At 40.4% G+C, this 26,836-nt stretch overlaps 2 protein-coding genes across 3 annotated transcripts; one reads left to right on the top strand and one right to left on the bottom strand.

Moving 5' to 3' along the window:
- Positions 1-9,471: 9,471 nt before the first annotated feature.
- On the bottom strand, positions 9,472-15,977 carry fam83d (family with sequence similarity 83 member D). The gene is made up of 5 exons (XM_077203516.1): positions 15,895-15,977; positions 12,884-14,895; positions 11,583-11,750; positions 11,341-11,465; positions 9,472-11,009 (listed from the first exon to the last, which is right to left on the bottom strand). Exons 2-5 carry the CDS (start codon positions 13,355-13,357, stop codon positions 10,088-10,090), a joined length of 1,689 nt encoding a protein of 562 aa, XP_077059631.1. The 5' UTR covers positions 13,358-14,895; positions 15,895-15,977; the 3' UTR covers positions 9,472-10,087.
- zhx3a (zinc fingers and homeoboxes 3a) lies at positions 15,968-26,805 on the top strand. 2 transcript variants are annotated; one of them, XM_077203508.1, is made up of 3 exons: positions 15,968-16,309; positions 22,022-25,131; positions 25,661-26,805. In XM_077203508.1, the coding sequence occupies exons 2-3, from the start codon at positions 22,184-22,186 to the stop codon at positions 25,692-25,694; spliced, it is 2,982 nt and encodes a 993-aa protein (XP_077059623.1). In that variant the 5' UTR covers positions 15,968-16,309; positions 22,022-22,183; the 3' UTR covers positions 25,695-26,805. The 2 variants fall into 2 exon arrangements, with proteins under 2 accessions (XP_077059623.1, XP_077059624.1); XM_077203509.1 differs by lacking the exon at positions 25,661-26,805 and having other exon boundaries at positions 16,049-16,309; positions 22,022-24,797; positions 24,831-24,972.
- Positions 26,806-26,836: the final 31 nt, after the last annotated feature.

Raw genomic sequence — 26,836 nt, 5'->3', positions numbered from 1 at the left:
TCTGCATTAAAAGGACAAAAAGTGTAAAACAGATGAGCTGGCCACAACACAGATCTGCACCTGTCACCTTCCCCGAGCCACACACACAGCCCACACAGCAAAGACCACAGGACACAAAGACTGCTTTCACCTGAGACACACTGTGCCTTCTATTAATAGCACGGTTCGGCAGTGGTGCTGACACACACATCTAGAAGTAGCAGTGGTTACCTTCACTGACAGCAGTTACTATAATGTGGCTTGTATTACTCATGTGCTGAGAGTGTGTGAATCAAGGTCATAAAGCTAAAACACTGCCGAATAGCTCTCGTATTATTATTTATCTCTGCTCTTTTTGGCCAAAGGAACAGTCTGAAATGAACCAGTGAGCTCTAAAAGTACTAGGAGCAGATACGAAACGGGCAAGAACATGTCACACCAGGGAACGAGCAGAAAAGTTTACACAGGCCATCAACAACTCGAACATGCTGCGCTCCGCCGGATCCACAGGGATTGAAAACAACCGTGTGTCATCATCATTTGAAGGACGAAAATAGGAGCGTGGGCGCTGAAACCGAAATCTCTCCTGTAAACTACAAAAAGACGTGGCCGGGCCGTTTTGGCACGCGTCATCACATTGTTTTCCCCTGACTTGTATTTTCATGTCATTGTTTTGTATCCTCGGGCCAAACACCCTCCTCCAGATGGTGACTGTTCTAGTCTCCTCTTGATGGAAAGTCAGATGTTTACCAGAGCCCAATGAGGGGGCAGAAGAGCTGACAAGGGCAGACGGGTAACAAAAGGTCTCCACCTGCGAGTCTAGTTTAATTGGGATGACACATACCTGTATTAGTGATGGATTTACACCCATGTGTTGCCAAATTAGCACCATATCCCCTTAGAATGGTAAGAGAATTGCCAATAGCATACAACACTTTCAACACTTATCTTGGGTAAAGTTTTCCACCAAGTAAAAATCTTGCCATGAGTTTCTTGCGTCCATTTCTGTGGGCATATCTATCTATGCTCAGTAAAGGATTGTTAAGAAATAAAAGATTGTTCACGCAAAAGTCATTTATTCACCCCGTAACACTTTTCAATAATGTTTCATTAGTTAACTACAACATGAACTAACAATGAACAATACTTTTTAATCTTAGTTAATGGCATACATCAATCAAAAGATGTGTCTGTTAACATTAGTTAATGCACTGTGAACTAACATGAACAAGAACATTTTTATTAACAAACATTAACAAAGGTTAATTAATGCTGTAAAAATACACTGCTCATTGTCTGTTCATGTTAGGCAATGCATTAACTAATGTTAACAAATGAGACCTTATTGTAAAGTGTTACCATTCACCCTCATATTGTTCCAAGCCTGGCTTTATTTCTTAAAAGAAACAAAAATATATTTTGAAAAATGACTCTGTGTTTTTTTTTTGTCTCCACAATAAAAGGCAATGGGGTCCAATGTTATTTCGACTTTCATTATACGGACATAAACAGATTTCGAAAATATCATCATCTATATTCCACAGAAAAAAGGCAAGTCATACCATTTTGGAACATGTAAATTCATTTTTGGTTGAACTATTCCTTTAAAAACAACCCTATCAGTATAGGCTATAGATGTTCAAATAAAGATAATACATAAAAGTAGGAACTTTAGATGCCATTGTAATGCATGATCATAATTCCATTTATGAATCCATTTAAAAATCTAATTTTGAACAGTTATTCAATTATGGGCCTACACATGGTTGGGTTTAGGCAGAGAAAAATACTTTGTAAGTGTTCTGATTAAGCGTGAACTGTATAACCACTGCTTTAAAAAAACACAAGCAGGTTTCATTACTCAAGAGGAGTGATTAAGGCTGCGATCATTGGACAGTCGTTGAGCGGTACCTGAGGGGGTGGATGTGCCTCAAAACACTCATGAAAACAAGATAAATAATTAACAGCCAACAATCACCTGTTGCTCTGTTTAATCAAGCTATTAATAGTAAACCTCAGGGGTGGCTTTTGAAAGTATGATAATTGAAGGTATTAAACAGCATCTGAATGTTAATTTGTTTTGAGTATTAATTCAGGCCTTACTTGCTTGAATTTCATGTTGAAAATATTTATGTCCTGTTTATTCATTTTTAAAATGCACTTTTACACGCTAAAATGGCACTACAATTCAAATAAACAATCGATTATATACAATCACTGCAGATTAGTCCTGTGTGTGAAAAACACAAATATAAAGTTGGCTACCATTCGAAAGTTGGTCAGAAAGATTAAGATAAGAATAAGTAGAGTCTCAGTCTAGTGAAGATTGCATTTATTTTAACAAAAACAGAATACAGTGAAGACAGTAATATTATTAAATATTTTTTCTATTTAAAATATTTTAAAATGTAATATGTTCCTGTAATGGTAAAGTTGAATCTTCAGAGACCACTATTCCAATCCTTAGTACATGATCCTTAACATTTGGTGCTCAAGAAACATTTCTTCTTATCTAGTTGAAGTGTGTGGATTTTTTTTTTTTTTTGCAGGATTCTTTGATGAATAGATAGTTTAAGAGAACAGCAATTATTTGAAACAGAAAAAATTTGTAACATTATAAATATATTTAATGACATTATCAGTTTTAATGACTTTATCAGTTCAATAAAAGTATAGTAAAAACAGAATAAATGTATCAATTTCTTTTAGAAAAAATCTTTCTAAACTTTTGAACAGTTGTGTGTGTGTGCCTTATTTGTAAAATAACCAAACCTTCTCTCCTCTGATTTGTTTATCAGTAAACCATCGTCTTGACCTGCATCCAAAGTGATTTTAGAGTATGATTTAGATTTTATTTATACATTTTCCCACAACGTTATCCAATACACCAAGCTCGTTAAGTATACTGGCAAGGTGCAAGATGATAGCGCCCTCTTCAGTTAGCAGAGGACTATTGCTGGTATTACATGAGGGCAGACTTCTCAGAATTCTTCTTTCTGTAAACATTGTGAACACACAGTTGTTGATCTAAAATAAGGGTTACTGTTTTTTATACAGCCTATATTTTTTCTGTTTATATCTGCCTAAATAACTCTTGCAATGGAGTCAGAATGAAAACCTTTCATGCGAGATCCACTACATTATTTTTACGACGGTTCAGGTCTGGTCTCAAATTACCAGCATATGATTTGAGGAAGAAACTTTAATTTTAAAATGTACATACATTTTCTTGAGCGATTCAGTGGAAACAAGAACATCTGACCTTTTGTACAAAGGACTTCACATGAACAGTGTCACACATTTGCTTATTTGAATAGTTCCTAAATGATGCAGAAATCACATTATTCATTCATTTTACGTCACTCATTTAAAATCCTTAAGTTTTTTTTCTTCATTGAGATGAATAGCCCACTTTACCTGAATTCACTCTCATGGTTAATAAAATCAGATCAAGGGTTTTTCTGAGGAAGCATTTAGGCCTACATATACAGGTTCTGGTCATATAATTAGAATATCATCAAAAAGTTGATTTATTTCAGTTATTCCATTCAAAAAGTGAAATTTGGATATTATATTGATTTATTACACACAGACTGATATATTTCAAATGTTTATTTCATTTAATTGTGATGATTAAAACTGACAAGTAATGAAAATCCCAAATTCAGTATCTCCGAAAATTAGAATATTACTTAAGGGTTAGGATGAACTTTTCATGTATGAACATGAAAAGTATGAGCATGTACAGCACTCAATACTTAGTTGGGGCTCCTTTTGCCTGAATTACTGCAGCAATGTGGCGTGGCATGGAGTCGATCAGTCTGTGGCACTGACAAAACTGACAAAAGCTCATTGCTAAAGAGGCTGGCTGTTCACAGAGCTCTGGGTCCAAGCACATTAATAGAGAGGCGAAGGGAAGGAAAAGATGTCGTAGAAAAAAGGTGTACAAGCAATAGGGATAACTGCACCCTGGAGAGGATTGTGAAACAATACCCATTCAAAAATGTGGGGGAGATTCACAAAGAGTGGAATGCAGCTGGAGTCAGTGCTTCAAGAACCACATACTCACAGACGTATGCAAGACATCGGTTTCAGCTATCGCATTCCTTGTGCCAAGCCACTCTTGAACAAGACACAGCGTCAGAAGCATTTAAAGACAAAAAGGACTGGACTACTGCTGAGTGGTCCAAAGTTATGTTCTTTGATGAAAGTAAATTTTGCATTTCCTTTGGAAATCAAGGTCCCAGAGTCTGGAGGAAGAGAGGAGAGGCACATAATCCACGTTGCTTGAAGTCCAGTGTAAAGTTTCCACAGTCAGTGATGGTTTGGGGGGCCATGTCATCTGCTGGTGTTGGTCCACTGTGTTTTCTGAGGTCCAAGGTCAACGCAGCCGTCTACCAGGAAGTATTAGAGCACTTCATGCTTCCTGCTGCTGACCAACTTTATGGAGATGCAGATTTCCTTTTCCAACAGGACTTGGCACCTGCACACAGTGCCAAAGCTACCAGTACCTGGTTTAAGGACCATGGTATCCCTGTTCTTAATTGGCCAGCAAACTCACCTGACCTTAACCCTATACAAAATCTATGGGGTATTGTGAAGAGGAAGATGCGATATGCCAGACCCAACAATCCAGAAGAGCTGAAGGCCACTATCAGAGCAACCTGGGCTCTCATAACACCTGAGCGGTGCCACAGACTGATCGACTCCATGCCACACTGCATTGCTGCAGTAATTCAGGCAAAAGGAGGCCCAACTAAGTATTGAGTGCTGCACATGCTCATACTTTTCATGTTCATACTTTTCAGTTGGCCAACATTTCTAAAAATCCTTTTTTTGTATTGGTCTTAAGTAATATTCTAATTTTCGGAGATACTGAATTTGGGATTTTCATTAGTTGTCAGTTTTAATCATCACAATTAAATGAAATAAACGTTTGAAATATATCAGTCTGTGTGTAATGAATGAATATAAAATCCAAATTTAACTTTTTGAATGGAATTACTGAAATAAATCAACTTTTTGATGATATTCTAATTATATGACCAGCACCTGTATTTAGAAAACATTACCCAACCCTCCCAATTCAGTTAACAAAGGCATGGAAGGTAAGTGATATTAAAAATTATTTTTTAAAATACACTTCCATTCAAAGGTTTGGGGTCAGTAGATGTTTTGAATGTAAAGAAGTCTCTTATGCTTACCAAGGACGCGTTCATTTGATATAAAATACAGTAAAAACAATAATATTAATAATTATAATAATTTTTAGCCATACTTCAGTAAAAATACTTCAGAAATCATTCTAATATGCCGATGTAATATTTTTGTGAAAACCATGGTGAACAGAAAGCAAACAACTGAAATGATACAAAATTATCTAATGTAATTAGAATTAGAATTAAAACAACTAAAGCAGGCAACAAGTTGATCAATTCTGTTAAATTTAAAATTTAATTTAAAATACTTTCTTAAAAAGGCATAGTTACGCATGCATGTTTTCTTAATATGAAAATTAAAAACCAACAGACTGATGAAAATGCGGGACATTTTCTCAACATGCGACATGTGGGACAAGGGCTGAAAATGCTGTGCGGTACAATGCAAGCGGGGCGGTTGGTCACCCTAAGCCGAGATTGTGAAGGCCGTTACAGAGATAGTCAGCAGCAGTGGCGACGGGACGTAACGTCTCCTGTTCCCTCCTTCAGGGAACGACGGTTACATTAGTAACCGAGACGTTCCTTATCGATCGTTCACGTTCGACGTTACGTCGAGGTGACGACGTAATTGGGATCCCTATCGAAAAATCCACGGTTGCTGCCACATCCAGCGCCCTACGCAAGACTCTCAGACCCCCAACCGACTGAGGCGGAAGACCTGCGTAGAGGAAGTTCAAACTGCTGTTCCATTATACCCCACACAGTGGAACTCTTGGATAACACTGGGAAAGGATGTCTCCCCTGGAAAGGCACGCTGCCGAAGCCACATCCTGCCGGAAGGGCAGTAACATGTGGAGAATACACATATGGACTGGCCGGTTAGGGGCAGTGCAACATATGGATGTCACTGGGGTGGCTCCAGCCTGAGAAGGGGGAGGCAACACCGGGCAGGAAAGACATGGGCTCACTGCAGGGAGCTGGTCGTTGAGGAATACGCATATGGGATCGCCACAGGGATCACCACATATGGAACCAAGTCTAGCACAAGTTACACAAGCATACGAGCACTAGGCCTGGCGTCAGACGCTCTGCAACGTCTGACTGCCGAAGGGGTGAGTAGGAACTCAACAGGGTTCGCCTAAGTGGGGAACTCGACTGGAGCAAAAAGCACACGTATCCGCTCCATGTGGAGGGGAGTGGCACAGCAAGCCAACACTAGAGTGGGAACTTTGGTTTTACCGGCTGGTTGAAGCAAGCACACAGGAAGAAACCGGCTAAACACATAGGCTGTAAAACCTAGCGGCAACATACACTTTAAGGGTGGAGGGAGACAGCCTTCGCTCCAACCCATCTTGCAGGAAGGTAAGCACAGCTCTGGTCGAGCAAGTTTGGGGGTTCTCCTGGTGAGAAGAACACCACTCAACGAATAGGTTCCACTGCAACGTATAGAGGCGCCTCGTAGAGGGGGCTCTAGCGGAACTGATGGTGTCGACTACCCCTTGGGGTAGGTCACCTTGAACCTCCGCGTCCTGTCCAGGGACCAGACATGGAGTTTCCAGAGTTCCGGACGCAGGTGCCATAGGGTGCTCTGTCTCTGAGAGAGCAGGTCTTCTCTCAGATTAATTGGCCAAGGAGGGGCTGTCGCGAGGAGCACTAGTTCCGGGAACCAGGTCCGGTTGGGCCAATACGGTGCAACAAGCAAGACCTGCTCCTCGTCCTCCCTGACTTTGCACAGGGTCTGTGCAAGAAGGCTCACTGGGGGAAACACATACTTGCGTAGGTCGCGGGGCCAGCTGTGTGCCAGTGCGTCCATGCCGAGGTCAGGGAGAAGAACAACTGGCAGTGGGACGTATCCGGGGCGGCAAACAGATCTACCTGTGATGTCCAGAAGCACCTCCATATCAGCTGGACCACCTGGAGATGGAGTCGCCATTCTCCCGGTAGCCCCTGCTGCCTTGAGAGCTGTTCGGCTTGAGGGTTGAGCAGGCCCGGAATATAGATGGCACGAAGGAGGAGATGGCGGGCGAGTTGTGACATGCGGCGGCAGCATAGACCACCCTGATGGTTGATGTTTGCAACGGTCGCAGTGCTGTCCGTATGGACCAGTACATGCTTGCCTGGTAGCGGTGTTTTGAAGCAGCCCAGCGCAAGATGTACTGCTAACAACTCAAGGCAGTTGATGTGCCAATGCAGGTGAGGCCCCTTCCACAGACCTGAAGCTGCATGCCCGTTGTACATGGCCCCCCAGCCGGTAGCAGACGCATCCATGGTGACCACAGAATGCCTGGACGCTTGTTCTAGCAGAACAGCTGCCCGCAAGAATGTAGGGTCCGACCACAAGCTGAGAGTTTGGCGACAGTGCGGGGTAACTTGGATCCAGCGCGGGCCATTCTGCCACGCCCATCTCGGGGCTCAATCGTGGAGCCAGTGTTGGACCGGCCTCATTTGAAGCAATCCGAGCAGTGTTACCGCTGCTGCAGATACCTAAATGCCCCAGGAGCATTCAGTGGTGCCGCTGTTCTACGTCTGAGCGAGCTCACGCAGTTCAACACTGACTGGACACGGGCCTCTGTGAGGCGCGCTGTCATGTTGATCGAGTCCAGCTCGATACTGAGAAAAGAGATCCTATGCCTCGGGGGTGAGTTTGCTCTTTTCCCAGTTGATCCAAAGCCCTAGGAGGCTGAGGTGACTGAGCACCATGTGCCTGTGTTCACACGACTGCTCTCTCCACTGGGGCAGGATGAGCCAGTCTTCAAGGTAGTTGAGAATGCAAACACAACACTCACACATGGGAGCAATGGTCGAACGCAAAGCGAAGAAACGACCCGGGGGCCAGTGGCGGAACAAAAAGAAAAGGAAATAAAAGATTCTCCGCCCGACCCTCCACCGGGGGAATGAGCACCATCTCCTGAAGAGCAGTCTGATCCACCTCTGGGTCGACCGTCTCAGGGTCGTTTGCACCTCCGCTTGCCTCCTGGTTTGGCAGCGGCCTGGACGGGCTGGAAAACATAGCCGCCCATTCTGGATCGGACTCGGGCAACACTACACTCCCCGAAGGGGGTAATGCAGTCGAATCCTCATCTCCAGAGGACTGAAGCTCCCCCTCCGATGCTGCAACCGACATCTGGTCGTCAGGTGGAGCTCCAAAGGACACGACTGGTCGTCCATGAGAAGGACCAGCACGGTCCTTTGGAGGCTCCAACGGGGGCAGCATTTGTGAGGCGTGAGGGACACACAGAGATTGCCTCACGGGGAAGCCCTCACGGTAATCCTCAGATCACCCTGGCTAAGTGCCGAGGTAGGCCTATTCTGAGGTCCAGAATATGCACTAGATCGGGGCATAGGTGAGGGGACTGCCCCTCCCTTGAGGTAAGCGGGTCTCGATCTCAACGCTGCCATAGTGAACACAAGCTATTCACAAAAGCTGTCTCAGCGTGCTGAATGCCCAAACCCGAGAGGCAGCTATTATGACCGTCTGCTGGCGCCAGGGAACAACCGCATCCAGAAATGCATAAACGGAATGACATCCGGAAAAGGACACAGGGTCACGCTTGTGTTGCTTTTTTTTGTGAAAAAATAAATAAATACTCTCTTAGTGCCCTCACAGTGCTGAGGGACCCCTAGTACACTTTAGGGAAACGCCCACCACACTTTTAGTGCTGTTATAACTGCAGTTTGTTTGTGCCTTGAGCTCGCGGCCACTCGCTTGTCGCGCCATCACACCTACACAGGAACAGAGGATGAGAAGAGATTTCTTCAACACAACTGGAGTCTGTATCTCAGAAGACCAATAGGAAACTCGGCTCCGAAGTGAAAGACAATGTGTACGTGCACCCGCTTCCCGATTATACCCCCGCTGCGGGGCAGGGCATGTGATGCTATTCACACATGCCAACGTTGATTGGGTCGTTCTGTAGATACTTGAAGATGATAGGGCTCCCGGAAGTGATTCCAATTACGTCGTCACATCGACGTAATGTCGTACGTGAGCGACTGATAGGGAACAGCGTTTTTGCACACCCTCAAAATTTTAACATGATATAAAAAAATATCTGTGGGGTATTTTGAGCTAAAACTTCACATACACATTCTGGGGACATCAGAGACTTATTATAAACTTATATCTTGTGAAAAGGGCATTGTAGAACCCCTTTAATTTCTTTCAAAAAATATTGCTGACCTCAAACTTTTGAATGGTAGTGTATATTATAAATTCTCTATATTAGAATGTACATATTTAAAAATATATGTATTAAAGCTGAATGTAATATACTATACCAATTCAGCCTTTATAAATAAGTTCCACAATCCCACAAAAATCTACAATAAACAATTGTTAATTTGTTGTTTTATTAATGTTAGGCAATCATAAATAATTTAACTTTTGTTTTATCTGCATCCTTGGTGAAATAAATATTCAACTGCCTCTAGCATAGTAAAAGTATCAAGTCTCCAATTAAACAAAACTGCTTTGATTCAGTCCTTTCGCTAACATCATCCAAGAGTCAAAACACATCAAACACATATCCATGAGTGACTGTTTTTTTTATATGAATAAAACAGTAATAGTGTTCAAAAAAGTCATTATCATAACTTCACAACAGTAAACAAACAACGCAGAAAGAAACATACAACCAAATACAGACAATTACGAACTGGATTTCAAAATAGCACTGAAAAGAAAAGTACTTTGGTTTATTTCACTACAGTATTTAAAGACTGCTAAAAATTCCCTCATCCTAAAAAATAAGTAGAGTTAAGATCAAGTTAAAAAAAATCAGTATCTTTGCACATTTGTCACTTTTACACTGCATTCTCACATAACATCATTCAAAATATGTTTTCTGATTAATCTTTAAGTTTTATTCTGATTTTTAAAAAAGTGCAGAACGAAGACAGCAGACTAACACCAATACATCCACCACCAGCGCTGTTCTCCTGAGTTCATGTTACTGCAGACATCTCGACTTGGGCCATGTTCCTATAATAACATTGTCATGTGTACCGTGAACCTGCCTGCCCTCCTGCTGACCTTTGCCTCTGTGCAGGCCAGGCCTCAGCGTCAGGTTGGTGAGGTCAACTAGTTCCCTCTTGTGAGAGAGCAGTGTCACCATGTGGTCGAGTTTGGAGCGAATGGAGCTGTAGTGGTGCTGTCGTTCTTTAGTGATCTTGAGGAAGCATTCCCTCAGGTTGGCGTCTTGAGGGGCAAAACAGACAGGTGGGTGACAGTCCACCTCCTGAAGGTTGCAGGCGGACGACGCACTGGGGTTGATCTGGTTGCTGTTGGATGAAGTTTGCGATTTAGAGCTTGAGCTCAGAGGTTTGTTGTTGTCGGGGCATGTTTGCACACTTGTGTCTACGGTGTGGCAGGTCGTTTGTGTTGAGATGTGACAGGAAGGTACAGGGAGAGAGATCACCACATTGACTGTCTGAGTCTGAGTAGTAACATCCGTTGCCGGCAAACGAGGACGGTCATCTGAGGTGAGCGCTTCCTCTCCGAGTTCTTGCTCGATCCAGTCTTCACCTACAGTGGAAGTATCAGAAACTGGGTTACTCTTTCTGTCTCGATCTTCAATGTCTTTATTCATCTGTTGGATCTCTGGGGTATGAAGTCTGGCTGGAGTACTCGTCAGACATTCTGGTTGAGTCTTTGTTGTTCGTGCCAAGAAGGAGGGAGGCGTTCCAGGTGGTTTGAGGACAAGGCGGTCATATAAAAGGCTGCTTCTGGCACTAGAGGGAGCTCTTGTATTCGGTGGCAGTGGTAGGGACTGAGCATAGAGGATGCGAAACTCTTCATCAAATTTCTCAGTTATCTGGCCAGATAACTCAATAAGGTTGCTGCTGTTGAGTCTGCCATCTGTCCAGTTAAACCTGTAGATTAAAAAAGTGCCAAAATAAATGTTTAGTCAAGGCGATTATGTACTGATATGCAAAGTTAAACTATTAATTTTCTGCAAAATGTTTCATGATCATTTCTTTATAATCATTGTACATTGTCACACCCACACAAAATGAAAACAGAAAATATTTAGAACAATAAAAAGAAAGTCACTTCAGACATTTCTTAAATATATTAGAAATATCTTGTTTTGTGTTACACAGAAGAAAAAGTCATACATGTTTGGAACAACATGTAATTTTCATATTTAGGTGAACTATCCCTTTAAGATGTTAAAGAGTTGTGGAAAAGGGGTCCTAATACCTATATGAACCTGTAGCCACTCTGTTTCCATCAATCAGCATGAAACGCTCATGGACTTTTCCAGTGATCCGAGCACCTGATCTCATGTAGTAGGTAGAGCCTGTTATGGTACGTACTTTCATTTGCTAAAAAAAGTAATTAAAAACTAAATATATTAAAATATGAAATCAACAACAATATTAATATTTAACAGATAATAATGACATTTCAAAGTGACATAGCTTTAAGTTGTAAACTCATACCAGCAGTTCATCAAGCTGTACATGAAGGTTTTTACACATCTGTAAGAATGGGTGGACAGAAGACTGGTCTAAAAGAATATAGACAGGAACTCTGCGGCGTGTGCAAGCTTCCTGCAGGTCATGGAAGATATCCAGGTCTGTCAAGGAGTCTGTCACAATGGCAATCACCTAAGGATAAAAATCACTTATGATTAATGAGATATTAACAAAGCATTACTACTCTTTTATGCTAAACATGGACTGAAATTACAGCTTAGAGCTTCCGCATCAGTGAACTCGATGTTCTAGCTCATTCGTATGATTGTCATGACTGAACAGCCGCTGGCTACACACCTTGATGATTTTTTATTACATTTGGCCTTTAAGTACATGCAAGCTGGAACAGATCCAGACTGCCTGGAGGTATAACCTCAATACATTCAGCTCAAACCCCCTTCAGTTCAAGGACTGAAGAGCCTGTTGTGGCACCTCCAGGTTCAGACCCTTAGAGGTAACAGTTCAGTGCGATAGACGCTTCAGCACATTCTTACTATTCCATACTTAAGATCCAGAGCACAAACTTATTACCCTTCCATCACATGAAAAACTGATCTTTGACTAAAACAACTGAAATAAGGTTTTTATTTCAAGATTGCTTGTTTATATATTATTTTAATCCTCTTAAAAGTTTAAGCAGGGAAATCTGAGAACAAATGAATTTCCCAACTTATTTACAATAAATAAACAAATAAAAATAAAGACATGTTATGATAATACATTTGTACATTCCTTACAAATTACTAGTATCTATTTTTAATTAATAATTTAAACAGAGACAATCTTCTTTTTCCACTTCACCAGTAGCTATTCATTAGCTACCATTGTTTTTAGTAAGTACACTACTAGGCTAGTGCATATTCAATACGAACTAAGAAAAATGGAATAGTAACTAAATATTTACTATAAAATAGGTCCCAGCCACATTTGGAACACATAAGAGTCGCAAAAGTGAACCACAGATCTGTTCAGAATTAAATTAGGTAAATTTAAATCTGTTACCAGTTATATTGGAATAGTTACTATAAGTACTATAATCTGATGAATAGTGAAATTTAGAATGATAGTAGTCACTATTTGATTATACACTAGTAATTTCAGAATGAATAGGCCTACTAGTAAAAAAATACACCTAATATAGGCCTATATATATTAGCTTGTCATAGCATAAGGAAGAAAAGATGAATTATTGCTACAGATGAATTAAGTAACAGTATCATGGTGCCTCATATACAACTTTTTTAACAGTACGGGCAAAGCAATACCTCCTTTGCATTTTTTATCATCCTCCTGGCCGCTTCTTTGCAGCTATAAATGCACTCTCCATAACACGGCTGGAAGTAGGCAACTGCACGCGTTACTCCCCGGAACGACCCTGTAGTGAACGCTGGCCAGCCCATCTCTAAAACTGGGGGCTCAATATCAGAGATATCGGGGAAATAAGTGACAGATGAGCAGTCCAGTGTGCCAGATTGGTCCAAATTAGAATCGTCTCCGATCGAAGAGAGTGATTTGGGCACTACAGAAGCACGAGAAATCCGCCTGATCTCGTCGTCGGAGAGAAAGTTAGGGATTCTCTCTTTCTGCAGGAATCCCATAAAGGAATCGACTCCACCAGCGACCAGCTCCTCCAGAGCGAGTCGGTGTCTCTCATTGTAAAGTTCTTTAACGTTTAAATCCTGGCCTGTCCTCGGGTTCCGCCAGCCCGGCGAATCTTCAAGACACTGTGATAGAGACATAACTGAAAGTTTATCAATCACTTACGTTTCCTAAATTGAATAATACACTACGTCTCGGACACCTGTATCCTGTACTTTCAGAGAGGACCCATCCCACCACCAGACAGCCATTGGTCGCTACATTGTTGCCATTCGAGTTGTTGCATCACGTGTCCGCCAAGTAAGAACGCCATTGGACAATCTGCCCTGCGCCTATTGGCCAAGAGTTTGAATTCGGGGGCAAACAAAGGCGGCATGTGTGTGATTCTCCCCGTTGAATGTGAAATATTTACGATGGTGTGGTGTTGAGAAACTAAATGGCCTCATAAAATACTGGTAATGATACTCCATATAAACAGTTAATATAAAATCAGCTGAGATTATGGCAGCATGTCTAAGTAGACATCTATAGCTCCCAATGTTAAAGTAACTCGTTATTTCAACTTTAAAATTTAGATAGGCTATTCAGCAGTGTTAGTACTGAATATATTTCATGATTTATTATACATTTTAACAATAATAATGTCATTAATAATAAATAATCCAATGTTTGGTGATTTTTAAAAGTATAAAGCTACAATATAAGAGTTGGTGTATAATAATGCAGCTTTCCGGCCTTTGATTACAGCATAGAGCAGAAGGGGCAAGTTGTCACACACACACACACACACACACACACACACACACATACACACACACACACACACACACACACACACACACACACACACACACACACACACACACACTCACTCACTCACACACACACACACACAAATTGCATGAAAAATAGTTTAACACATTTTGACTTTTTGTCAAATATATATATTGAGGAAGTCGTCAGTCTGATAATAAACAGGCTTTTGAGCAAAATTAAAATTGTAAAGAAATTCTGAAACAAAATAATTTAAAATTTAATTTAATTAATTTATAATTTTGAAGCATTTAAAATGCATGACTCGCCCCATCTTGACACTTATGAAACTAGTCCTGAGAACATTTTATCACTGCATACCTTTCAATATTTTATTTCATAATATAGTTGACCTTTTCTTGATTGTGTGGTAGTGTATTGTCTTGTATTGTCGCACTTGATTATTTAACAGATCGAGCAAAAATATGATGTTTTTTTTTGGACAAAATTCATTATAAAAAGAATGTAAGATTTTTTGAACTAGGTTTTTAAAATCAACAAACAAAACCAGTGCTTGAGAAAACATTTATGGCCTTACATTTTTGGCGAAAAAAAAAACGATTTACGGAGATATAGTAATTGTGACAACTAACCCCAGTGTCCTCTATATAATATTTATAAAGTTAAGCTATGTCCACCATGCATTCACACTGAGAAAAAAAAAAAAAAAAGTTCGAGCCTAGGCCTTAATGAAGAAAAAGCCCAAACCGCATGGCAACCGTCTCGTAATGGACAGTAGGTGTTTTCGTGCTTTATCCAATCAGATTCATCTCTGCCTGTACTGTCAAAAAAGCTGCACTCTGAAGGTGTAATTGCCAGTGTGGCGTGAGGGGGAGCCCCTGGATAGCAGGTCTAACACCACCTCCTAAGAAAAGAAAAGTAAAGACTTTGAAACATTATATACGTATTTTATGTGCCCACATACATGGATTGAGTATCACACAACCTGTTGATAATAGACAGGCTGGTGTTTATTGCACTTATGGTTGACTAGTTGTTATCAATTCAGAGAGCACAACAGTATGGGAACTCTCAGATTTACTTTCACCTTATATGACCCTCTCAAAATATATTGTAATCAGTGTTTCTGAAACTGTTCATGGTCTCAGTGGTAAATATGGCAGAACCAAGGACACATTTGCATGCAGCTGTGCATATTTATTATCACTGGTAATACTGGTAATAAAAAAATGTATATAAATATTTCTGGTGATTATTACTCCAAGTTAGCAACATCAATAATAATTGGTTATTGTGGCAATATAGTCTCTTATTCTGTTCTAATAATAATAATAATAATTATAGGTTAATATTGATATAGGCCTATTTATAATATGTATTTAATTGTATGTTGCACAAAATCATGGTTGTGTGGAAATAAACTTTTCCATTCTATTTTATTGATAATACCAATAATAATATAGTAGCCTATTCTGCTACATGTCTCACATTCATTTCCCCTAGGTTGTGTGGCAATTTATATCATATCATATTCTATAATATTTTATTCTATTCTAACAATAATATATGTATTGCATGTTGCACAACAATTTCCAGTTGGGTTTTGTGACTAGAGATTCTATTCTATTCTAACAATATGTAACCTAATACATTTAATATAGCCTACATTACATGTAGCGCAATCATTTCTAGTAGGGTCGAGTGGCTATAGAGATTCTAATCTATTCTGCGTTTTTTTCTTCTTATATAGTAGGCTAATACTGCGCGCAACATTTCGTATTTACTATTCATACGGTTGTTCTAAACATGCGTTTGTAGTAGCCTATATGTAGTAGGCACATGCTCATGATCGGTAGCCTATAGTAGGTTGTTTTCCCCCCTCGTCCTTATACGACCTACTGACCGAAAGCGCTGCTCCATATTTCTGGCTATATTAGACATTTGCGCATGAGTCACTCCCTTCAGTGTGTCTGCTCAGTCCGTCCTAGAACAGAGAGGGGTAGGATCAGGATTTTGGGTTTGGGTGACGCGCTTTAATCACGTGCCCTTATTTGAGAGCGCCTGGCGTGCATTTCTTTCCCTTCTCGCCACTCCAGCAGCGCCCATGTCAGCCGGGCACATAATCAGTGTGCCATAAAGCAGTAGATGCTCCTGATCGCGGTGACCCAACGGGTTCACGTTAGTTCACAGGGTTCATCTGAGGAGAGGTCTCGGCCCCTCCTGTTCCCCCGAGACCCGGAGCGGAGCGAATCCTAAATGTTATTCATTTCTGTATCAATAACGGATTTCCATTCGCAGTCACCGGAGCCGACGAAAAGGTAGGGAACTTTGACTTTTCAAAGAAGTGAAAGCGATTTATTTAGGTGACGCGAACAGTCCTCAAAAGTAGTTATAGAGAAGCGTGCCTTGTTATTCCATATGAGGCGCGTGAAGTCGCCTCTATGTATAAAATGGCGACAGTAGATGGGAGTGCTTAGTTAAAAATTTTGGTAATAGCCAAAATATTGCGCCGCGCTATACACTTAAACTCCCGATAAAAAACGTCCAGCCGGATGGAGGTTACTACTGCCTCAATATGAAGCGAAAGGGTTAACTTAGCAGTTTGTTACAGTTTGTTACTCAGTGTTCTCGTCTGCTTTCAATTTAATTATTCGCACGCTACAACGTGCCTGTGTGATGTTACTATAGTCTGTCCATTTCGGAGCGTCACGCGTCAGATTCCTACTTCAAACGGGGGTCAAAATGGGACCCGCGACTCGGATTGATCAACGGCGAGGAGCACGGAAATATTGGCACATAATCGATTTCCAAAAGTGATCTTTACTATGACGAACGCTTCGGGGGGTTCCTGTAGTTTAAAGCTGGCGCAGAACTGGATAAGCACGCGCTATCAACTGTTAATGGGTACAGAATGTACTCAAACTAAGATTTAACTCCAGATCATAACCCTGGCTCTGATACCACACATAATAAATCATTATTTAGAATGATATGCTCTTTGGGCATTTCATCTCAACTCTCTTTCGCAAGCATCTGTTCAATAAACATCACTTTCGGCTGAAGTACACTACTTTTTAAAGTTTGCATGGAGAATAACATTGTAAAATGTATTATAAGTAGGCTATAGTATGCATGCTATCTATAGGTCCTTGTGTTTTTGGGTGAACGTCTGTTCCCTTGTGGGACTAGTGTTCTGGTCTGCAGTGTTGTACTCAGGCATAGCAATATTGCCTTTCATTCTGATTTTGAGCAATTAGGACAGTAAACAATTTAGAACATGACCTTCCCAAAGTATTTGTAACAAAAAAAAAAAAAATACTCAAAGAAAAATGTGATTTGTACATAAATGCACACTTTGCTCTGTTCTTATTGTGTCTAGTTAGAACAGCATGACGGCACAAAATGAAGGACTAAATGTTAAGTCGCTTGTCTGTGCACTTTATTTATGTTGATTTCCAGTAAAAGCTGCCGGTTTATGTAATATTCTTTGAATTAAGAGAAGAGAATTGTCTGTCTAATGCCAACTGGATTTTTCTAAGCAGAATTATAATTATGGAGGCTCTATGTCCTCTATCCGCGCTATAAAAGCAGTCAAAATGATTAAATTATTTATAATGAAAAGCTCACTGTGCATGTAATAACAAAAATGCCCTTCTGTGATATCTCACATTACCTTATTAAATTTGTAAATCTAAAGAGTGGATGAATGTCGTGGAGTAACAGACAGAAATGAGCTTCACAATAGGAGTATATCCCCCAAACCTTCCCGCAAAGCCCGTATTAACCTCAGTACTTTTTGAGACAAACTTTTGGCTTAACGGCGGAGTGTCGGCCATACAAGTATTTCAGCTGTTCCAGCACGGTTTTGTACTGAGGAGTCTGGCATTTGCCGAGACCTGGCACTTGACTCAGTACAATTCGTGGTGCTCCGCCATCTTTCTTTTTTGTAACTAATGAGTGTGTCGCACCGGTGATCAAACTCAGCACATCACATCAATGATTATTTCTCTCCTATTTGAAGGCGTACGAAGTACTTATTTCACAGGCGGATTTCTGAATCTTCTCCGTGCCTTTAATGACAGATTTTTGTGTCACAAGACTGGCAAAGTAATTCTGAAACGCAAATACCGCCTTTTGTAAAATTCTGGGGTGCTCTGTTAGTGGGGGGGAAACAACTGCCATGATTACAGAGCGGAAAAAGGAATGGATCCTCATTTGTTTCCAATTTGTATATTGGCAAAAACAAATAGCACAGTCAAATAAAATATTTGGAGTTTTGTTTCTCTTGGGTTGGAGGGCTACAAAAAATGTCCCCCAAGTGTGTGTGTTTTTTTGGTGAAGAATAGAGGATTTAGTCCCCTCTGTGTGTTGTGGGCAAGGAAAGGGAAAGGAGAGGGGTTGCTATGGCAATGTTAACACATGAGTGGCAGCGCAGACTGGCCTCCCAAGAGTCCGTGCAGCAGTCACCGAGGTAAGGGGGGCAAAGCGGGCACCTCTAATGGCACCCAGCTTTCCGTAGTACTACTCGCATAAGGTTCATTGACTGGATTTAAACATAAATACTGGCAGCCTAGAAATAGCTGATGGTAAAAACGCCTGTGTTGGTGGCATTTTGCTAATGAGTCGCATCCTATAATGAAGGTGAACTGTAGGATGCCTCAGCGGCGCTTCAGTCTCTACATAATTAATATGGACGTGTTTGACGCCGTCACTGATATATCTTGCAAACAGCATCGGACAATGATGGCATGTAGTCACATGCCCATCTTAAGTACTGGAACACACATTCAGGAAATATTTCAATGGCATGCAAGCATTGAGGGCACTGCATATGGCTTCCGGCTCAGTGTCATATATCCCTCGTAAATGGGAGCGCCATTGTGTAGAATGAAGAAAAATGGTCACGACAGACTCTTATGATGACCCGTTTTTTTTTTTTTGTACTTATAGAATATAATTATTACAGCATGTGCTCACTGACCTTTGTTATGGCTTCTTGGCGTTAAACAAAAGTCACATTCATGCAGCACTTATGAAAGATGTTCATGCTAAAATTGACTGAAATCTTAATGGGCTTATTCAGATCAGCCTTGTGTAATAGAGCAGCTCCAGTCTAAGAAATAAAAGAGGACGTCATGGTCGTGTCTGGGAGCACTGTGTATTTTGGGCCGTCATTTCAGGGTTTTTTTTTCTAATTCCTGAATGGTTTCCTCCTTTATTTAAAAGACAGCTAGAACCATTGGAAAAAATATATACACATGGACACCACATTGTTTTTACCCAAAATGTAATTATAGTCTGATGAAAGAGAAGCTCACGAAAATTCAGAGCTAAAAGCAAAGGTTTAATCAGTGTACGTTACTCACACAAATCTTCTGCCAATATTTTCATTGAATTTGAAGAGGGATATTAGGATATGAATACACAGCAATGACTTTACTACATATGGTCGACACTCAGATTAACAGTCAATGCAAGATATTTACATAATTGTTAAAGCAGAACTGGAGGAAAAATTTGAACCGCAGATGAACTTTATCCTAAAATGCTCCCACACTGCCTGAAGAGTGTGTGGAGGAGTGCACCAAAAAGAAGAGGATTTAGGGGGGTGTGTGTGAGCAAATTATCAAATAAAAGAGAACTGGGTGCAATATTGCATTTAAGAATACAAACATACTTGCAGCTTTAATTTTTTTTTACTGTTTATAACATTCTGTTTATTTTAGACCCCTTATCATGAAACATATTTTTGTTGCTATGCAGAAAAATTTTGATTTTATTACAGCTGCCTTATAAAAGATGTTCATGCTGAGAATCTATTGATATCTTTGCAGGCTTATTCAGCGTCATCCTATGTAATAAAGGACGTCCAGTCTGGGATGCTTCGGCCTTTAATCAATAATGAGAGAGAGGATCTTTATTATGTAAGGCCCGTATTGCCAGGCCTGTGCCCTCACACTGCATTTAATACTGTGCATCACGATCTAAAATGTTTAAGCAGAGCCAGACTTATTGAATGTGAAACGTGTAACATGATGTAATATTTTAGTTTCAAACGGTTCAAAGATGTAAATGTAGGTCAGTGTTGTTTTGCTAATTTTCAACCAAATCTACTGCATGCCTTGACTCCACAGGTTGCCGGGATAAAAAAAAGGCCTTCGGTTTCGCCACTAAAGCTACGAAAGTACTGAGACGCACAGTAGCAGGATAGACTGTTTTGTGTGAGACTGGTTCACCCCGGTGCTGAAACACGAGGCCTCTCTTTCTGAGTTCCCTTTTCAATAGCTCACTGTCTGGAAACCTCTTGTCCTGTGTCTAATCGCACGTCTCGGTTGCCAAATAAAGCATCCCATTCTTTGAAGGGTGACCTGTTTTTTATATAACATTTTTGAACCATCTCCTACTTGTCCGGTGCTAATCAGGCTAGTCGTTCAAAGCTTCATCTAGATATTAATATGTCTGTTGTTGCTTACTATCATTTTATGGTTTATAATAGAAGTATCTGGAGAGCAGATTTTTGTTACCATCTGAAAGAATAGTAGGTGCCCTCATTTGTTCAGACAAACTCCACATGGTTTTAACTCAGCTAGACCTCTATAACTTTAATACAAATATAAAACTTGTGTGTAAGTTGTGTTGCACATATTTTATTAACAAAGATAGAGGTTTTTTCTATTCTTTCCAAAAAAAATGACACATTTATGAACATTGTTAATATTATTATGCAACTTTTTGTAAAATTTCTATTCAGAGCCGTCTGGTGCAATTTCAGTTACCCTGATTCATGTCAGGGGTTAACATCCATTGATGAAATCTGAGTATCATGCATTCATAAGCAGGCTGAACATACAGTAAATGCCCACGTCTGGATGCAGGGAACCAGGATTACGGCATAAGTTGCTGGTGACCTAGTTTTATTTGTATTTATTTATTTATTTTTCTGTCAGGAAGGCAGCCGTCATGAGAAATAAAAGAGTCAGTTGCAAAAGAGTACGTCACTGCCATGTCTGGGAGGACTGTGTATTTTGGGCAATGTTTTTACTTCTGAATGGTTTTACCCTTCTTCTTTTTTTAAAGACAGCTGGCCATATTGAAAAAATACATATACACATGAGCACCACATTGTTTTCATCCAAAATGTATTTGTAATCTGATGAAAGAGAAGGTCAAGGAAATTTAGAGCTAAACACCAAACAGAAGTCTTGGGTGGTTTAATTAGAATCTTTTGCAGATGCATAACGCACGGAAAATCAAGTATTATATTAGCCTACAAGATTTACCAGCTAGTTTTTACCTGAAGTATTGAAACTGCTTAAACAAGATAAACTAATTTATGTGTTCTGCTATCAGCTTCCAATTATTTTTTTCATAGGTTTACATTAATACACATTAATTTATATAGATGTTTCAAATTTTCTATAATTTAAGTTTCAAAGCCGACTACATGTGGTAGATGTAAGAATCTTTACAAGATATTAATTTATTTTTAAAAACTTAAAAATGTGAACCACATATGAACTTTATCCTGAAATGCTCCCACACTGCCCAAAGTGTGTTGTGTGTGGAAAAGTGAAGCAAAAAGACTGTGTGTGTGTGTGTGTTCTAAAATATGTAGATCTGGGTTTGATTCGCTATGCAGGAATATAAACTCACATTTTTGGAGTATATTTATAACAAGAAACGACATCTTGCTATCTGTTTATTTTAGATCCCTCATAATGAAAACTTCTTACAAGTACATTTTGTTAATTTTCTTTGCTCATAAAAAAACAGATTTTATTTCAGCGCATCAGTACAATGTTTCTGCACTTAATAAGGATCTGTACTTAGCTCTACTAGGCAAAGAGAAAAAGAGTTTTTACTTCATATTAGTGATTTTATTATGTAATACATTTAACAGTGGTTGGTGAGAATATTTCAATAAACTGTCTCTCATTTAGGACAAAAATTGTGATGCATATTCCATGCTGACATTAATTTCTATTTTGTATCAGTGTTTTATATAAAAATGTCATGTTTTCTCTCCTTAGGTTCACAGGGAGTTGTTACTTCGCTCCCTTTTACAATGGGAAGTCCTGATAGCTGAAGATTTTACCAATTGCTGGTTCATCACGGCTGGCTGATGACACCTCAACTTCATACTATTCCAGTATTTGTTTCTGACTCTTTACTCATCGGCACAATCCTACAGTATGGCCAGCAAGAGGAAATCCACCGTTCCCTGTATGATTCCATCAAAAAACAAGCACTTGCGGGAGGACATCATACTAGGATGCTTACCTGAGCTCTTACCCACAATACCCGAAGACAGCATTCTCAGTATCTCTTCAAAAGATGAGGATACGCAACGATTCCATGATCTCTTGAAAGCCGAACCGAAGACTTCATGCTGGGAAAGGGGAACATATAGCTGCCCTTTGTGCTGCTTTGAGTCTGGAGACTTGAACCTGTTTCTTCACCATATGGACAACTGTCACATGGACTTTCATGCTCAACCAAATTTTTACTGCCTGTCTTGCAAGGTTTTAGCTGTGAAGATTGAAGGTCTTGCTTTACATAATGCAAAATCACATCCAGAACTCCATACCACGCACAAGAGAGTATCCTTGCAGGTTACCAAAAGAGATGGGGCTATCACAGTGGAGCAAACCCTGTTTACAGAAGAGGATTTCAGTGAATCTGGAATATCCATTACCAAGACGCCCATAATGAAAATGACCAAAGGGGGGCACAAAAAAATAGTTGTCTCCCATACTGTTGAGGTACACCGGGCCATTCCTAGCAGCGAAAAGCCCGCAACTGTAACCAATGGCAATTCAGTAAGGACCTTACCCCTAACAACATCAAATATCCTCTGTGGCACTATTGCCCCTCCAGTCCATAAAACCCCAAACCCACGCGGAATACAAGGGATGCATAAACGTGGTCCTCTGTGGAACTCTAATCCGTCGTCACCTGATTCAAACATTGATCTCCCAAAGGTCATGATCCCTCTAAGTAGCATCCCCACCTATGATCCAGCCATGGATTTAAGCAGTTTTCTTAAGACGTCCTTTGGTAAGTTTCCTTACCCTACCAAAGCAGAGCTCTGTTACTTGACAGTGGTCTCTGGCTTCCCAGAGGAGCAGATCAAGCTCTGGTTCACGGCCCAAAGGCTAAAGCAAGGGATCAGTTGGTCTCCTGAGGAAATCGAGGACACACGTAGAAAAATGTTCAACACTGTATTCCAAGCCACACCGAAACCGTCACAGAATCAGTCGCATCACCACATTTCCCAACACTGTGTTTCTGTCCGGTCCGCTTCTTTGAGTTCTAGCTATATACAACAGATACCAAAGGGAAGTGTAATGGGTTGGAAAGGAGGGGTCATAGTCAGCCAGCCTAGTGTGACCCTTGCCACATCCCTTAAGCAGCAGCAGCACTCTGTGGTCCAGGCGCCACAGGTAAATATCCATCATGCTGTCATTACTAAGGAAACTGGAAATGAATTATCTTGTCGGACAGCTGAAACCTGCAACATTGCAAGCCGAGGAGGTAGCGTGAGCAATCATGGACACACTGGAAAAGGTGAGACTGGCTTCAGCTCATCCATCAAGACTAGCATTAGCTGCTTGCCTGGCACTCCCAAGAGTCAAAACAGCAGTTACAGTGAAGGCAGCATTATGAATCTGACGAACATAGTCAGGAAAATTGACTGTCAAGCCAATGACAGGAACACAAATTGCACCAGCAAATCTCACTTCAGTCCAACTTCCGTTTATGGCCAACAGAAAGCATCCAGTAATGCGAAAGAAAGCAGTAACAGCAGCTTCGCCACCACCAGCAAATATAACAATGGAAGCACTTATAAAAGCACCAGCCACAGTACTATTTGCACTAAAAGGGAGGGAAACATCTTAGATCACACCAGCAAAAGCAACTCTGACACTAGTGCCATTTGTAGCAGCAGCAGCAACATACGAACTAAAGAGTTCATACCACCCCTTACCCATAGCCTGGTCCCAAAGCCTTTAAGTCTCATAGATCCATCCCTTGGAAAGGGCAAGGTATTAGCTGAGCAACCAGGCACTCTGAGAAAAAGCTTTATCCAAAACTCATTCCCAGAACAAAAGCAGTTTTTTGCTCCCCAAGGTCAACTATACCATGTACGTACTTTTACAGACTCCCAGTCTGCTTTGGGGGGACCGTTTAGTAACTTGCCCCTGAGCTCCCTCCAAACTAACCCTGCAGCAAGTTCGCATCTTTTGGAGGAACAGAATCAGCACTCCTCTCCATCCTTTTCTGCTCCTCAGGAGCAACATCCTCCAAAAATCCAGCTGGGAGCACCTCAGGTCCAGTCCACAGACTTTACTGCCATTCACTACAAGGAACATGACCCCAAGCACTTACCTGCCTTAGACAAAGACTCCAAGCAATCAAATTTTGATAAAGAAAGGTTGCACAGAAACATAACACAAAAAGAAAATGAAGAAAGGGTTTCTGAACAGCACAGCGACCTTACACATACATTTTACAAGTCTGACAAGAACGAGCTTAACAACCTTGTTAACACACTACATAGCTTCACAAACGATAACACTAACAAGGCTAAACAAGGCATGCCGCTTTTACGTCAATACATACAAGAAGTGGACCAATGGGAAAGCAACAGCAACTATCCTGAAGAGTCAAGCGTGAGCCCTATGAAGATAAACGTAATAGCATTGAACAATGAAGATAGTTTGTACAAGACCAACAGCAAGCAACTAATCAGCAAGCCGTTGGAAAACTTGATCAATGACAGTGGTCCCAGCCATAAAAACGACTCTTCAGAATGGCACGAAAGCTATCGGCACATACAGGCTGAAGAGCATATATCTGATATAGTTAATACCGAACCACATCAACCAGATATCCTTGTGGGGCTTGAAACAGAGGAAGTTAAACTTGATTTGTGCTCGGAGCAGAAAAGTATTTTTCAGAGTCTAGACTCTGAAACTCCAATGCTGCCAATGAAGAAAAAATCAAAAGAGGCTATGGCGGAATTAGACAAATCAACAGCGGGAGAACAAGATTACTGGGAGATAAAGGATGAGGAGCATCAGCAACCAATGGGCAACCAGAGTTTGAGGGGGCATCAAGCGCAAGACAGTCAATCAAGGTAATAGCTGCAGACTATTGATGGAGCATTAATCAGTTTATTTAAGAAAATAAAAAAAGCTAATTTTGAGCATTTTCCCAAGAGACCCATTGTAGTTTTTCTAGCAACTGACTTGAGACTGACTGAGTCTTCAACTGCTGTCTACTACTCTTGGATTGTCACATCACATTACTTTGTTTAAGGTAATCAAAGTAGCGCAAATTTTAAAATTAGTTTAATTGGGAAATGTGAATTAAATTATGTGCATATTAACAGCATTTGGCCTTTTGATCAATTGATTTTTGATACGGTGTTTTGAATTAGTCACTGGCACAAACGTTTATGTGCTTTATTTAAAAGGCTATTTTTGGTGTTAGTGAAGGCAGAGCTTATGAATTATAGAGTTACTCAAAGTGTGTCTTAACGTGAATAAATAATGAAAATTGTGTGTAGCAAAGTGCTGGAATCTCGGCTTTCTTGTGGAGTTCATGGTGTGATGCTGTCCTCTGTGTTTGGGCTGGTCTTACACTTCTTTTTTATCCCCCTACAGGGACTGTCTGAGAGGAGAGCTTCTGAAAGTTTAAGGACTTCACTCCGCAAGATGAAAAGGCAGAGGATCCCATATTCATCCTGAACATTACATTTCTTGTTTTCTTTAAATATGACAGCAGATGAGATTGTAACATTTGTGATGGTCAATGAACTTGAGTTTTTGGAAGACGGCCAATCCAGAGAGTAGCCGCTCCAAATGTAGGTCTGATTTGATTTAGGTAAATTCTGTGTAGGAAACTATGATGTATATGCTTGAAACTGCACTATCGAGGGTGTACTGGACGTTAGGAATGTCAGTTAGATATTGTGATACTTTGTAATATGTCAGATGATCAGCACTTCTGCAATGCCTTGGGTTTTACGATATTTGTTGGGATATTCCAACCAGTTTTCCTTCATGTCCAGATCAAATAAGTTCTCCATGGCTTATTTTTCCACACAACATCGTGCAGTTAGTGACAAATCATGCACTATAACTCGCTTTAGTGGTGTCTGTCTGCACACACAACGAATTGGCCAGACATTGCCTTAAACGTCACCTTTCTATTTCTATGACTGGCTGCACAAACAAGCTTTTTAGCAACTGTGTTGATGTGTGTATAAATTGGGGGTTTGAAATCCCAACAGAACTGCTGCTATATCTTCTGAGGTGTTTTTTTTTTTTTTAAATAAGCATTAGCAAGACTATTATATATGTGAAAAGCTTAAAAAAAAGAAATGTTAATTTATGGAGGAGAAAGTTTAAAATGTTGTGCTTACAATCTGAGGGGTATTACAGTTCTAACAGACAGTCAAATCAAGTGCTCTGCTAACTGGATATTCCCTGTGTTTTGAGTTGGGCTACGATATAAATATAAATATATATAGTATATTCACACACATTATGCATCATTTATATGCTGCTAAGTTCAGAACATCCAAAATGAATAACAGGTGCTTTTCATCCCTTATTATTTGCATTTGTACCCAACGTGGTTTCTCTTTTAAAAGTTAACACACAAAGATAATATCTGGACTTAACAGTATTACCTTCCCGTCCGTTCCCATTGTGCAGGTCTGTCTTAAAGAACACAGTGCACTAGAGTGTTATCCTTTCTACACATTACAAATCTTTTGGTAATAAATGGAGAATGTCAAATTTAAGAACTGGCGTCTTGAATGTATTTCAGGCCAC

This window comes from Siphateles boraxobius, unplaced genomic scaffold (assembly GCF_051911475.1).
Source record: "Siphateles boraxobius isolate OS27281-9 unplaced genomic scaffold, OSU_SipBor_1 5, whole genome shotgun sequence".
NCBI classification, from domain to species: Eukaryota; Metazoa; Chordata; class Actinopteri; order Cypriniformes; family Leuciscidae; genus Siphateles; species Siphateles boraxobius.
This window is presented reverse-complemented; position numbering and strand designations above follow the sequence as displayed.